The sequence below is a fragment of the Panthera leo genome, chromosome B1 (assembly GCF_018350215.1).
Source record: "Panthera leo isolate Ple1 chromosome B1, P.leo_Ple1_pat1.1, whole genome shotgun sequence".
Taxonomy (NCBI): domain Eukaryota; kingdom Metazoa; phylum Chordata; class Mammalia; order Carnivora; family Felidae; genus Panthera; species Panthera leo.
In genome coordinates, this window is record NC_056682.1 from 35,611,066 (window position 1) to 35,626,625 (window position 15,560).

A 15,560-nucleotide genomic window follows, 5' to 3' on the forward strand; every position below is an offset into this window, starting at 1 on the left:
ATATATACTTTCAAGCAAGATAATGCACATAAGACAGTATAATGTTTATATCATCATCCAGAATATACACAATTTTAGAGTCTGAAAGAGCGTGTACTAAAATGTTAAGTGGTTTATTTAGAAGAAAAGGTAATTAAACATTTAAAAATTCTACCTAGATATACTTCAACTCTATCATTGCTGCTTTTTCCCTACTAACAAAACTCTGTCTCAGGTAACAGGATGCCAAAGGCCAGGAGACAAACTGATCTATCCATCCCTCTTGGTCAGTGCCCCATCCTAGGGTAGTTATGTGGCCCAGCTGTCAGAGACACAGGGGCAAGTCTCTTTGGGCCTCTGAAGGAACTTCCTCCCTAAGAGCACAATGAGGAGAAAGTTCCTTTACTGCTGTTTACTTTGCTTCTTGCTGTGTCTTTGGACGGTTATTTGAAGAAATGACATTGTGTAGCAGCCACTTTGCAGTACTGAGGCTAGCAAAACCAAAGGATCTGAGAAAAATCTTGATAACGTTTTGGCTGCCGCCCAAGTCTGGAGCCATTTATCTCTAGACTTCTCCTTACAGGTGATAACATCCTTATTGCTTATGTCACTGTCCGCCCAGTTTCCTGTCACACTTGTGCCAATCTCATTCTGCAAGAAACACTTTTCTGTCTGGCAACAAATAAATGCTTTATGGTGCTCGCTTCAGCAGCACATATACAAATAAACGCTTTATGTTCACTCTAATTGAAAAACAACCCTATTAAAAGTCTACTATGACCTCATTTTTATAGAAAGCGAGTAAAACTGAACTTAGGAAGGGTAACCAATTTTCCCCAAAGTTACTGGTGGAATTGAATTAAAACCCAACCCTGACTGTAAAGCCTACACTGTGTCACTTACAGTTAAAAAATGAAAAAGTCTATAGCTCTCTCTTTTAGAATCGTAACAAAATGCCTACACGCAGATGCAGATAGTAATAAATTTGCATGCGTTTGCACTCACACCTATGAACTTGACTCTAGGCTTTTTACTCTCCTTATTTGCATGTATTTGTTGGTAGAAATGTATACTTCAGAGGCTTGGTCAAGAAAGTAGACTTGGGGGGGCGCCTGGGTGGCTTAGTCGGTTAAATGTCTGACTTTGGCTCAGGTCATAACCTCACAGTTCATGGGTTCAAGCTCCATGTTGGGCTTTGTGCTGACAGCTCAGAGCCTGGAGCCTGCTTGGGATTCTGTGTCTCCCTCTCTCTCCTTCCCCGGCTAGCGCTCTGTCTCTCAAAAATAAATAAACATTAAAAAAAATTTTTTTTAAAAGAAAGTAGACCTGGTGTGCCTGGGTGGCTCAGTTGGTTGAGCATCCCACTCTTGATTTCGGCTCAGGTCATGATCCCAGGGTCATGGGATTGGGCCTGTGTCGGGCTCTGCACTGAGTGTGGAGTCTGCTTGGGATTCTCCCTCTCTCCCTGCCCCTCTCCCTCACTTGCACATGCTCTCTAAAATTAAAAAAACAGACTTGCTTCACCTTTTTCCACACTTTCACTGATGACCTCCAATCTGTACACCAGGGATATAGAGACAGGTCACGGGGACTCTGATGCAGGATCATAATATTCAATCCCTAAGATACTTGAAATGAATAATGCGAGAGTGGTACACACTCTTCCTCAAGCTTTCTTAGAAGTCAAAGAGCTAAAGACTGCAAGATACCAAACAGCTAAGGAGGCAGGGCCTTTGAGTTAGCCCAAAAAAGCAGATTTTTTGAACCAAAGAAACAGAAGAGAAACAGAATTACAAGAGGCCCACTGGCAGTGCATTAGCTATCTAAAAGACAGCACTGAAGCCCAGAGAACAAAAACTCAGCGTTAGACAAAACAGAACTTTCATGGTATATGCCTCCACAGAAGACTTCTGTCCCTTATAATGAAGACACCAGAGCAACACTACCAACAGAGCTCATGTGACCTCTTAGCTACAGAAGGGGCAATGTTCAATCACCCCTCATACCTGCTGGCTAGGCAGTTTGAGGGGCTCAGGACAGGAAAACCCCAGCTGTCACGAATAAAAAACAGACTTGAGGGACAGAAAGGTGAGACCAAAGGAAGGTATATCCATCCAAAACCTCTGGGACCACCTAAAAGTCAGGAGGAGGCACTCTTATGAGCCTGTGTGGTCCATCGCTGTTCCAGAGGTGGTTGGCTAAGCTCCCAACTTGGGACCATGATGTCACCCAAGGGTAACTGTAGGGTGCTGGAAGGAGTCTCTGACTTTACCTCTGGTATAGCCTATAGCTAGCACCTCACTACAGTGAACAGGGAGCTGTGACATCAGCATCTAACAACCACAGACACTGCTGCGAGCAGCCTTCCCTAATCCCAAAGATGTCTCCTACCACTGAACCAGGGAAAAAACCCAGCCTGTGGACAAGGGAAGAGAAGCTGCTCCTCCAGAAACTACACACTGGAAGGATCAAGAGTGTAATGACCTGGTACAAGAAACAAGATCACAGACCCATGAACTCAAAGGCCATTGTGGCCAGCTGGGATTGAGATGCAGATCTGGTGACGGTAGGACAGGAGGTAGAAGGGGGCCTCTCAAATTCAAAGCTTTGAAGTGGGAGGTCATCTGTCAAGTGTCAAAGAGGCGGCTCTTCAATAAATCCTAATTTCTATCTTATCAGAGGTTGTTCTTCAGCAGTATTTGAGTGTGGTTATAATTCTGAGTGGTCACAGGATTCTGTTGGGAAATATTTAAATGGAAGTCAAAAGAGTACTGCTACTTATTGGAGGAGTTGGGGGGATAGGGGAGAGGAGTTGAGGGATAGAAGGAAGGAGTCCCGGGACCATGATGTCACCCAAAGGCAAGTGTAGAGAGCTGGGAGGAGTCTCTGACTTCACCTCTGGTAGAACCTTTGGCTTGCAACTCACCACAGTGAACAGGCAGCACTTAACTGCTCAGGAGAAAATGAGCAGAGAAGGGCCTGAACCTATACCGTGAGAGCCTCAGGGCCCAAGGGGGGATGGGCGGTGCAGCAAGAAGGCAGAGATACAGCAGCTCTATTCACTTCTCTCAAGAGATTCTTGAAACCTCTATTTTGTTTGAAAACAGACTCAGGCAAAGGGAAGGAAACTAACATTTATTGAGTGCCTACTGTGTATATCTGGCCTTGTGCAAGGAATTTTCATTTACAACATTCCATTTAATCCTCACACCAACCCTGTGAGGTAGGTATTATCCTCATTTTTGTCCTATGAGGAGTATGAGGCTCAGAAAGGTTAGGTAGTTTGTCCAAGGTCACACAGCTAGTAACTGATGGAACTGGGACTGCACACTGAGTCCCAGACTCAAAAATTCCCTGCTCTCTCTCCAACACTGTTTCTTGGGAAGGAGGAGGGAGCAAAAGCAGCAGCAGTCTTTACGCTTCCTACCCTGAGAACAAGACAGTCAGCAAGAGAAGGAGACTGGGCTTTCCCACAGACCCTCCCCTCTCTACCAGGGGAGGGTGCAGTCATTTGAAGAGATAAGACATAAATACAAAAATAAATAGAAGGGACAAGCCCCCCAGCAGCGAGGATGTGCAGGATCCATGCTGTGGGAAGGCCACCGTGCCATTCACAGCTGCTGTGGGAGGGAGCCACGTGGGCCCTACGGGGAAAACTGGGACAATGGCCGCCAAAGGCTGGAGTGGGTGGGCTAAACAGGCCCCTTCTGGGTCGCACAGATTTGAGAACAAAACGTCTGGAGCAGGCAGCAGCCGTGGGCACAGTCACCATCATCCTCCATCTGCTCATTTTACCGGTGTTTGTGATCCAAGAGGGACTCAAAATCGGGGGAACATACAAGTTTGTGCTTTATGTGTCCCAGGACTGTCATCTCACCCGTCCTACTGTCTCCAAGGCCCACGGACACCAGCTCCTGCCAACCAACAGAGACAGTGAGGAGAAACAAACCAAACAGCTCATTACTCAGTCCTATGATTCTCATGTGATAATCCCCAACCCCTACAGGCTCTCACCTGCAGAAAGGAGCAGGTGGTTCCCATCGTTACATCTAGAGTCACCTTGCCCAGGAGGAGCTGCACCTTCCCTGACTTGCGGATGAGCAGCTTGCCAACCTGACCCTCTGTCAGGTCAGCCAGGGTACAAGCATTCTCTGCCAGCCTGGCTTCCTGTGGAGAGAATCAGGAGATGGACACTGGGTAAGGAGCCGCTTCCTCCATCCTTCATGGATGAAACCTTTTCTTTTTTTTTTTTTAATTTTTAAAAAAAAAAATTTTTTTTTAACGTTTATTTATTTTTGAGACAGAGAGAGACAGAGCATGAACGGGGGAGGAGCAGAGAGAGAGGGAGACACAGAATCAGAAGCAGGCTCCAGGCTCTGAGCCATCAGCCCAGAGCCCGACGCGGGGCTCGAACTCACGGACCGTGAGATCGTGACCTGAGCTGAAGTCGGACGCTTAACCGACTGAGCCACCCAGGCACCCCTGGATGAAACCTTTTCTAAAGGAAGGCAGCAGCAGCAAAGGTTAGAATGAGCTCCTCAAGAAGGCCTTTTCCCAAGGCTGCCTGTTGTTGGCTGAACGACAAAACCCAAAGCAAACAGATGAACGAATGGACAAAATATTCATAATTGCTGACATTTTCTCATTCGTACATGTTTAAAATATTTCATTGTAAAAAGTAAACACGTGTAATTGGGGTTGAAGTACAAAGCCCCAAGCCCCTCATGGGTAGAAAGAACAAATGTGTATTATTTTGGCATTTCAGCTTGGGTGGCACACTTTTGCTTCCCCAACAGGTTGCTGTTTCCCTTCCTGGTCCCCCCGCATTTTCACAGAACTCACTCCTGAGCATACCCGGTCTTTCTCCTGCTTTATAACCACCATCTGTCCATCCTCGCTCTGCACTTCGGTCTTGATAGGCTTGATGTCCTGGGTAGGCGGCTGACCAGGGAGTGTGTCTGGCAGCTGAAGAAACAGCAACTCTTCATCCTGGGTGAGGCTCAGCTCCCTGAGCAGCTCTGCCACAGATACGTCCTTTGGAAGGCTCGGGGTCTTTCTGGCTGTTCTGGGAGGAACCTTCATCTTGGCCTCCTCCTCCTCATCCCGGGGCTCCTCTTTCACTGCCCAAGATAACAAATGGAAGAGCTATCAAGTGGCCACTCTCTACGTCCTCTCATTGTACCCATCCCTTCATCCTCGTCTGCTTCACTGTCACTCAGCTAGGAAGCTGGAGGGTTATGGTTATGAAGAAGGACCCAGGAGTTGTAGGACTTACCTAAAAAGGATTATCTGAGGCTGACCCACAGATCCATGGCAGCATGAACCCTCTGCGAGTGAGAACCCTCTCTGTAAGGTCATGTATTTTACAGCTAGAACGTGGGGGAGGGGGATCTGCTTATTAGTCTGGGAGGTTCATTCCTAAGGAGGATTCAGGTGAGGGGGGGCATCCACAGGAAAGGAGAGGAGACGTTAATGGACACAGAGTACCTCTCACAGCAGGTACATCCACCTCCATGTCCTCTTCCTTGGGGCCACCCAGCCAAGGCTTAACATCTGGTTCTTCATTCTCTTCCTTGAAAAGCCATCCTGAGTGAGCCAGCGGCAGCTGAACAGGCATGTTTCGAGTGTCATTCCTCAGCCCAGGGTCATCGATGAACTACCAGAGAAGAGATAGGGGGTCACGTGGTCTGGCTAGCATACACACAGGTGGACTGCAGCCCACCTCAGCCTTTTCTAACTGAAGATTCCTCCTGCTCACAGGCTTCCAGGACATCAGAGAGTTCTGCCACCAAGCTCGGCCCCCCAGAAGCCCATTCCTCCCAGTCTGCCGGTACCTACATCATCCTTCTCCAGCATGCGCAGGATCTGTTTCGTTTCTTCATCTGTCTCCCTCTTCTCCTTTTTGATGTTGATGATATGAGAGGGCCCCATGTCTGACACATCCACTGTCTTATCCCAGTTCCCTGCAGGAAATCACTCAGTTCACCAAGGGTACAGAAGAGGCCAACAGCAAGGAAAACTAAACTAGGAGCAAGGTAATTTTACTGCCCTTGCCCTTCTCTCAGGCAGTCTGAACTGAAATCCACTGATTCCTTCCTCCCGGAACCCCAGCAGCTTGGTACCCTTTTTCTTCATCATTTCAGCTGGGCCCTGCTCAAAGATGGAGTGGGACTGGATCACTTCTGGGCGGCCCCGCCCCCGTCCATGCCCCTCTCGCTGCCGGTCTCTATCCCTGTCACGCTTCTCCTTCTTGATGGTTACTTCTTCCTTGGGCCTAGAAAAGAAAATGGATTAAGGAGAACCACTCATTCACTCCCCCTCAAAGAATTGGTCTTACTTCCTCACACCACTCTGCTCCTCCACCTGAGTGGATAAGTAGAGAGCCAGTAACTGTATCAGAAACAGAACCCAATCCTAAGTTTAGCTAGTATCTTTTCTACTTGATGGGGCAGCGCCCTTTCAGTTTGCTTTGCTTTACCTTCTTGCTTGAGAAGAACTGTATTAGAATTATAACTCAAACGTTGAATTACAGAGACTGCCCCCAATGTGGACTTTTTACAATTGCCTGAAAGCAAAAGGTTGTAATACAAAAGAACATAAGTGAAAACCTGATACATCTTTGTCTAAACTAATGGCTCTCAACTCCAGCTGTAAAAAAATAATCACTGTTGCATTGCAAAAAAGTTAAATCACCATTTCTAGAAATGGATTTCTAGGCATCAGTATTTTTTTAAAACTTGCACATTAGAATCACCTGGAGCCAGGGTTGAAAATCACTAGTGAAAAAAACTAAATATGCACATTTAGATGTCTGAGCCACATACCTAGTTATTTCCCAGAAGACCGAAATTCAGAGCAAGTAAATAAGTGGAAAGTTTTTAGAAGGCCCAGCTACTTACTCTTCCTTGATTTTCCGACTGATGATATTTGGGGTGAAGGTTTTCTGAAAGTAAAATATGGGAGTCACTGATTTGGTAAGTTCTGATCCCAAAGTACAGAGAAAAATGACAACTCTCAAAGGCATCTTGTATGGACCAAGACTACCACTCTACATTCCACACTGTTGCCAGTGATTTACAGAGACATACATGTACTTAAGAGGGAAGAACAGCATGTCATGATAACAGTGGGCTTACGGAACAGTATACCAAAAACCATTAAGCTAGCAGCCTCAGCTTCTGCCCTCTGAAAAGAGAGCCCTCGGGATTTCTAAAACTTATTTATCTAATCTCACTTCTTGTCCTCAAACAGCTATAGAAACCATTGAGTATCACAGGAAAGAGGTCTAGCAGCAAGGCTCAAGTAGGAAGTAGGCCAGCACTCACAAACGGATGATAGCCTTAGACTGCCACCAGCATTTCCCAATGCAAACAAGTCTTCAAAAACTGGCTGCTTTATGCTTGTTATCCACCCCACCCCCCAATTTCAGGGGTATCCCTACATCTACAGTCATAAACACAACAGAAAAGGTCACAGAGCCTCTTATGCTGTGCCTAGGATTCATTACACTCTAGATAAAAGTTTGCCCCTTAGGATCCACAGCCAATTCGGAACTCTAAAACTGCAGGCAAAATTTATGCCTGCTGGCTTCCATGGTTTCTTAAAGGTGTCTAAAACATATAAAAAAGGTAAATAAACAATGCTCAAGTTGCTTGGGAACTAGTTAGGATTTTCGGCCCTTCAGCCATCTCTGAGAAACACGTCAACATCTTGTACCCTATATCTAGACTTAAAGGTAGGGCAGGCTCCCTAGAATTTGTTGGCCAAAGTCTGGGGACAAGATTTGTTAGGCCCAAAGCCACGCCTGGCACAAGGCAGGCCCTACGTGAACATCGGTAGAACCCCAGGTCCTGGAATTCAAGGTAGTTGGGTTTCTTTAGAAAGGTGCCATCGGGTACCTTCTTAACTCCTCCGAGGGTGAGGTCCCTGGAGCGGATGGAGGGAAGACGACCTGGGGTAAGTGGAGGGGCCGGCCTCCGCCCGATAAGCCCCCGGGCCCCAGAGAGGAGGGGTCGGGGCCCTCCCGGACCACTCGGCTCGCCTGCGGCGTTTCCTTGCGACATGTTGCCTGGGAGAAGAGGATGAAAGGGGCAGCAAAGTCACTCGAGGGGGCGGACACGCGGACCCTGGGCGGAACCCTGCCCACGTGGCCACCCGCCCCCCAGTCAGTGCGTCCCTCCCTTTCCACGTGGCAAGACTCCCCGGACCACCCACTTAGAGAGCTTGGCTAGCCCTCTGCCCAGGACCCGGGTCAGGCACGAGGCTGAGACGCACCCCAGCGCCCCCGAGCTGTGGCTCCACACCAGGTGCGTCCCGACTTCACCTCCGACGCGGCCCGCAGGCGGCCCTGAGTCTCTCCGCCCGGCGGAAGTCTGCGTGGCAGGGTCCGGGCGCCGCCATCTTGCCGCGGGGCGGAAGTGAGGTCGGTGGGCGGGGCCGGGCCACAGTATTTATCCGGCGGCGCCTCGCTCCCCTCCGCCTTCTCTTCCCGGTTCTTCCCGGAGTCGGGAAAAGCTGGGTTGAGAGGGCGAAAAAGGAAGAGGGGTGTAGGTTACCCTGAGGTGCCGCGTTCGGGGGTCTTGGCCAGCGGCGAGTGGGTAGACGCGTCCAGCTCGGGGTCCGGGGGTCTTGGCACGGCACGACCCAATATGGGGATTTGCCGTGGCGGAGCCTCTGGGAGCAGTGGGGTCGCGACTCCGGACAGGGCGAGGGGCCGAGAGCGAGATCCGCACTCAGAGTTGAGGATCCCTGGGTCCGGCCGAGTTGCGGCTGCGGGCTCGATGATGACCTTGGAGTGGTCATTGTACTCTGGGCTCCGGCCTCGCCCTCGCTTGGGGGGTGTCCCTTCCCCGGATTCCTGGTGGGGTCCTGTAGTTGGGGCTGTGGGCGCAGCGCTAGGGCAGCTGTGGCGGACTCTTGTTCCAAGCCCGGAACCTGAAAAACGAAGGTTGATCGACTGGGAGGCAAGAATTTAAAGAACTTTTATGATGATTCCAGCATTTGTAATTTAATATAAAAAAGATGCCTTTACTGTTCTTCTCCCCACCCCCAAACCATGTAAAAATCACTTAATACTGCAGAAAGTTTGAGGGAAGGAAAACATTTCTGTTACAATTCCACATAGAATACTACTTTTAAAACTTCTGTAAAATATTACAATCCCTTTCATAGAGCTGTCATATTGTACTACAATTTTGAATCCTTCCTTTTGAAATAACATTTCTTTGTTGCTGCATCAAATAACTGATGTAATTCTCAATGGCTATGTCATGATTTGCCTATTTTCCTATTTGGACGCTTAGGTTGCCCCCCACCCCCACCCCCGTAAATAATGCTGTGGTGAACATCTGGTGCATCTAATGTTTTTTCTTCTTTTGGATTATATTCGTAGGACTACCTTTTTTTTTTTTTTTTTTTTTTTAATGTTTATTTACTTATTTTAAGAGGAAGAGAGCTGAAGCAGGGGAGAGGCAGAGGGAGAGGGAGAAAGAGAGAATCCCAGTCAGGCCCTGTGCTGTCAGCACACAGCTGGAATCAGGACCTGAGCTGAAATCAAGAGTCCTATGCTTAACCAATTGAGCCACCCAGGCACCCCTCCATAGGACAACTTTTCAGACTTGTGATAACTGGCCAAAAGAAGATGTACTCTTTTTTTTAAAAAAATAAATTGAGATAGTAGGTATACATGTGGTTTTAAGAAATAATAACAGAGGTCTCAAGTTTCCCCCAATAGAAACATACCGCAAAACTATAGTATAATATCACAACCAGAATATTGACATTGGTACAGTGGAAATATAAGACATTTCCATCCCTCCAAGGAGCCTTTTTGTTGCCTTTTTATAGCCACACCTCCCTCCTTCCGCCCACACTAATCTGTTCTTCACTTTTATACTTTTGTTATTTCAAAAGTAGAACTCATTCAAAAATGGAATCATACAGTATGTGACTTCTGGGGATGGCTTTTTTCACTCAGCATAATTCCCTGGAGATTACCCAAATTGTTGCATGTATCACTAGTTCGTTCCTTTCTATTGCTGAGTATATATGGTTTGTTTAACCATTTGCTCTTTTTAAAAAAGTTTTTTAATGTTTTTTTTTTATTCTTGAGAGACAGAACATGAGTGGGGGAGGGGCAGAGAGAGAGGGAGACAGAATCTGAAGCAGGCTCTAGGCTCTTGAGTTGTCAGCACAGAGCCTGACACGGGACTCAAACCCACTAACTGTGAGATCATGACCTGAGCTGAAGTCAGACACTTAAACGACTGAGTCACCCAGGTGCCCCTAACTATTTGCTCTTTGAAAGACATCTGGGTTGTTTCTGGTTTTTGGCTATTACAAATAAAGCTGCTGTGAACACATATGTACAAGTTTTTGTATAAACATAAATTTTCAAAAACAACAACAACACACACACACACACATTAAGGGGCACCTGGGTGGCTCAGCCAATTGAGCATCAGACTTCAGCTCAGGTCACGACCTCATGGGTTCAAACCCTACATCAGGCTCACTGCTGTCAGCACAGAGCTGACTTCGGATCCTCTGTCCTCTCTTTCTCTGCCCCTTCCCTGCTCATGCTTTCTCCCTCAAAAAATAAATAAGTAAGTAAATAAATAAAAATTTTCATTTCTCTGAGATAAATGCCCATGAGTGTAATTATTTGGTTGAATGGTAGCATATGCTTAGTTTTATAAGAAACTGCCAAACTATTTCCACAATGGCTATACCATTTTGAACATTGTACATTTTATAGTTCTTCATCTGTATTGCTGAATTGTTTTCAAAGAGGGTCATGCTGGGGCACCTGGGTGGCTCAGTCAGTTGAGCGTCTGACTTCAGCTCAGGTCATGATCTCTGGTCTGTGAGTTCGAGCCCCGCGTCGGGCTCCATGCTGACAGCTCAGAGCCTGGAGCCTGCTTTGGATTCTGTGTCTCCCTCTCTCTCTGACCCTCCCCCATTCATGCTCTGTCTCTCTCTGTCTCAAAAATAAATAAATGTTAAAAAAATTTTTTTTTAAAAAGGGTCATGCTAATATGCATTACCACTAGGAATGTAGAATACATAAAATATATAATGTTTTGCCACATACTTTTAAAAAAATGTTTTATTTGTTTTTTGAGAGAGAGAGCACGAACAGAGGTAGAGGCACAGAAAGAGTGGGACATAGGATCCAAAGCGGGCTCTGCGATAACAGGCTGACAGCAGTGAACCTGATGCAGAGCTCGAACTCATGAACCATGAGCCTGAGCCTAAGTTGGATGCTCAATTGACTGAGCCACCCAGGAGCCTTTTGAGTATGGGCTCTTAAGATTTTAAACTTTTTTGCCAATTTCTCAATATGTTAATATTAAATTAATATATTTTAGGTCAGTTTCTAACCAGACTTTTTTCAACTTCTTTTCTCCATATTGGTTTTATGATAACTAAACCCAACCAAAGGAAGACTCTTCCTGTCTCCTATAGAGCTATACACAGTAGCCCTTACCTTCTGACTAGAGCACTAGATGAAGTTGCTTTGATTTCTCTGGGCTCTGAGGTCAGAGACATTTTAGTATCTCCTAGGTATTTTGTTTCTTGTTTTGTTTTTTACAAAGATACTTATTCATTGCAGAAAATTTGGAAAATTTTAACAAGCACCCAGAAGAAAATGAAAGTCATCTGTTATACGCTTGAAGTATTAAAACAAGTATTTATTACTTGTAGTAATAAAACAAAGTTGTTTTTCTATGCATGTAGATTTTTTAAATGTTTTTATTATTTTATATTAGAGAAAAAGTGAGAGTGGGGGAGGAGCAGAGAGAGGGAGAGAGAGGATCTAAAGTGGCTCTGTGCTGACAGCAGAGAGCCCAACGTGGGGCTTAAACCCACAAACTGTGAGGTCATGACCTGAGCCCAAGTTGGATGCCAAACCGATCAAGCCACCCAGACGCCCCTATGCATGTAGATTTTTTTAAATTGAGGTGTTTTACATATGGTTCTAAAAGCTGCTTTTTTTCCATCTTAACAATATATTATAAACATTTTTTGAGTTACTGAATATTCTTCTAAATTGTAATGTTTTTTATTTTAGAGAGCGAGGGAGAGAGAAAGAGAGCCAGTGCACGTGGGGGAGAGGGGCAGAGGGAGAAAGAGAAAGAGAGGGAGACAGACTCTCAAGCAGGTTCCACATCCAGTGCAGAGCCCGACATGGGGCTTAATCCACGACCCTGGGATCATGATCTGAGCTGGAACCAAGAGTTGGATGCTCAATGGACTGAGCCACCTAGCGCCCCTACCTTATAGTTTTTATTAGCTAAATAGTACTCCACATTGTTATCTTGCACCATAATTTAACCAGTTTCCTTCCTGCAATGCTGATTGGATTTCCACAAAATTTTTCACCCCAACAGGACAAGAGAAGAAAGCCTTCTATCTTTAATATTTTGGGGCTTGCTTCCTAACAACAATTACTGTAATTTCCCATTAAGAATATTCTCCAGTGTTCCCTCTAATTAGACTAATATACTTTTGGCACCATTCTCCTTTCTTTATTTACTCTAACACCTCCCTCTCCATTTTCTTTCAAACAGTGTACATTCTTTTATCTAGCCTCAAAAGAAACTTGTAAATCGTTACCAGCTGAACCCCATGTCATTGCATCTGTGGTTCTAGCGATCTTATTAATAACATTTTATTTCTGCCTATTTCATAGTAAAGGCAATAATCTCATTCTTGTCTGATAATGAAATTAATAAACTCAAGAGCAAATACAGTTTTTTTGGTCTAATGCAGAATTCAGAAGGTATAAACATTCTGTCAAGAGCCTATTTCTATGAATTCTCGGTGGGCATTGGAAATACTAAATGAATAAGAAACTGTTTTGGATGTGTGTCTGTAGAATAAAAGGAATGTGTGGTATGAAGATGCTATCCAAGTTCAAGCCATTGCATGTTCTCTATGAGTAATTTACCCTAATTTGTTTGCATCATTTTGCAGACCATTATTTGCTGGTTCGTCCTCAGGTCTTTGACCTCTGTGCATTGGAGAGCTCAGGATTCAGTCCTCAGACCCCGTCCCTTTTTTCTCTATACTTACTCTTTTGGCAATGGTTCAGTTTCTCAGCTTCAACCCCTGTGATAAATGCTGATGACTCCCCACTGCTTATCTCAGCATGGACCTCTCTGAACTCCAGATGTGCATCTCTGCCTAGCCCACCCTTCCACCTGCATATCTGCTAGCCATCTCAAACCTGTGTCCACACCCAAACTTTTTAAGGTTTATTTATTATTATTTTTTTAATGTTGATTTATTTTTGACAGAAAGAGGCAGAACACAAGTGAAGGAGGGGCAGAGAGAGAGGCAGACACAATCCAAAGCTCTAGTATCTGAGCTATCAGCATGGAGCCAGATGCTGGGCTTGAACCCACAAACCGTGAGATCGTGACCTGAGCTGATGTCAGATGCTCAGCCAGCTGAGCCACCCAGGTGCCCCTAAATTTTATTTTTATTTAAGTAATCTTTACACCCAACATGGGGCTTGAACTCATGACTCCAAGATCAAGAGTCCCATGCTCTACCAACTGAGCCAGCCGGGTGCCCCTCACACCCAAACTTTTGATGTTCCTCAACTACATAGAACAATTTTTTAATGTTTATTTATTTTTGAGGGAGAGAGAGAGAGAGAGAGGTGTAGGGGCAGAGGCGGGGGGTGGGGGGGGGGGGGAGGAAGGGAGACACAGAATCTGAAACAGGCTCCAGGCTCTGAGCTGTCAGCACAGAGCCTGACACAGGGCTCGGACTCAGGAACCACGAGGTCATGACCTGGGCCAAAGACAGCCGCTTAACCAACTGAGCCACCCAGGTGCCCCTCCCCCTCAAACTACTTTAAAGTGTTCCCCATCTCCATACACGGCAACTCCATCCCTCTAGCAGTTCAAGTAAAAAATTTTGCAATTATTCTTCACTCCTCTCTCTCGTGTGACACATCTAGTATGTCAGCTTTTCCAGATCTATCCCGAATCTTACCACTTCTTACCACCTTCACTGACATCCCACCCTGGGCCTGGCCATCATTTTTTTTTTTTTTTTTTTTTTGCTGTGATTATTTAGAACAAATTTTTTTATGTTTGTTTATTTTTGAGAGAGAGGCAGAGGGGCAGAGAGAGAGGGAGACAGAGGATCTGAAGCAGGCTCTACAGGAGAGTCAATGCAGGGCTCATACTCATGAGCTGTGAGATCATGGCCTGAACCAAAGTCAAACTGCTTAACCAACTGAGCCACCCAGATGCCTCTGCTGTCACCATTTTAATAACTTCCTAACTGGCCTCCCTGTTTTCACCTGGGCCCCCTCCATCTAGTCTCAATGTAGCATAATTAACATATTTCACATTAGGTCACATCTCTGCTCTAAACTTCCCAGCGGCTTCCCATTTCAGAGTAAAAACCAAAGAATTTAAACTGGCCTACACAGCCCTACGTAATCTATCCCTCCACCCACCATCTCTCTGTCCTTAACTCCTACCACACGCCCCCCACTCACTCTGCTCTAGTTGCACTGGTCCCCTTGCTGTATCTGAAACAATCTGGTGTGTTTCCTCTTCTGGGCTTCTGCACCTGCTACCTGGAATGCCCTTCCCCCACATAATTCTGCATAGCTCCCCTCCTCTCTTCAGTCAGGTTTTTTATCCCAGAGTCACTTTTTCAAGGAAGCCTTCTCTGATAGCATTATTAAATATTGTAACCTCCCCCACGACATTCTCTTTCCCTATTTACAGACTTCTTTTTCTCTATAGCACTATATTTTCTCTAATATATTTAATATATTTTCTCTAATAGACTGTAGAGTTTGTCTGTCCGTCTTCCCCCCCCCCACACCAGAAAGTAAGCCCCATGAGAGCAGAGATTTTTCCCCTTCTTCCACTACAGTATACTAATTGCCAGAAACAGTGTCTCACACAGAGTAAGCACCCAATAAATTAAAAAAATTTTTTAATGTTTTATTTACTTTTGAGGGAGAGAGAGAGAGAGAGAGAGAGAGAGAATGAGCGGGAGAGGGGCGGAGAGAGGGAGACACAGAATCCATGAAGCAGGCTCCAGGCTCTGAACTGTCAGCGCAGAGCCCGATGTGGGGCTTGAACCCGTGAACCACGAGGTCATGACCTGAGCAGGAGTCAGATCTTAACCGACTGAGCCACCCAGGCACCCCCAATAAATTTTTGTTAAATGAATGAATGAATTCCAGTTTGTGTTGAGACCAAGTAGCAAATCCAGATGTGCGCTGGAGAAATAAGGGTGGATTGTTTTCTGGTGGATTGTATCAGTGATTTAACTTTAGCACCATTGATGTAAGAGCTATCTTTGCATTGTGTGTCTGTATGTCTTCTCTATAGGTTCTCTGTATGCAAGTCGCTTCATAGAGTAAGTAGGTAAGCAGCAAATAGTGAGTGGAGGGAAGCCTTTGCAGCATGGCAGCAGTTTCTGTACACACTATGTCAAGACTTGTCCCTGGTATCTTGCCAGGAAGTGCCCAATGGTATTCCATAGCTTCTACATTGTGCTTGTCCTCTCGGATGTAACTCAGTGGTTATTCCAGGACCATG

General features: G+C 45.8%; 1 protein-coding gene across 1 annotated transcript; it reads right to left on the reverse strand.

Moving 5' to 3' along the window:
- Positions 1 to 3,026: 3,026 nt before the first annotated feature.
- Positions 3,027 to 8,380, reverse strand: POLR3D (RNA polymerase III subunit D). Its single transcript, XM_042933849.1, has 9 exons — positions 8,254 to 8,380; positions 7,878 to 8,047; positions 6,879 to 6,922; positions 6,102 to 6,253; positions 5,818 to 5,942; positions 5,467 to 5,635; positions 4,834 to 5,099; positions 3,994 to 4,146; positions 3,027 to 3,893 (listed from the first exon to the last, which is right to left on the reverse strand). The coding sequence occupies exons 2-9, from the start codon at positions 8,040 to 8,042 to the stop codon at positions 3,771 to 3,773; spliced, it is 1,197 nt and encodes a 398-aa protein (XP_042789783.1). The 5' UTR covers positions 8,043 to 8,047; positions 8,254 to 8,380; the 3' UTR covers positions 3,027 to 3,770.
- Between the last annotated feature and the right edge of the window lie 7,180 nt (positions 8,381 to 15,560).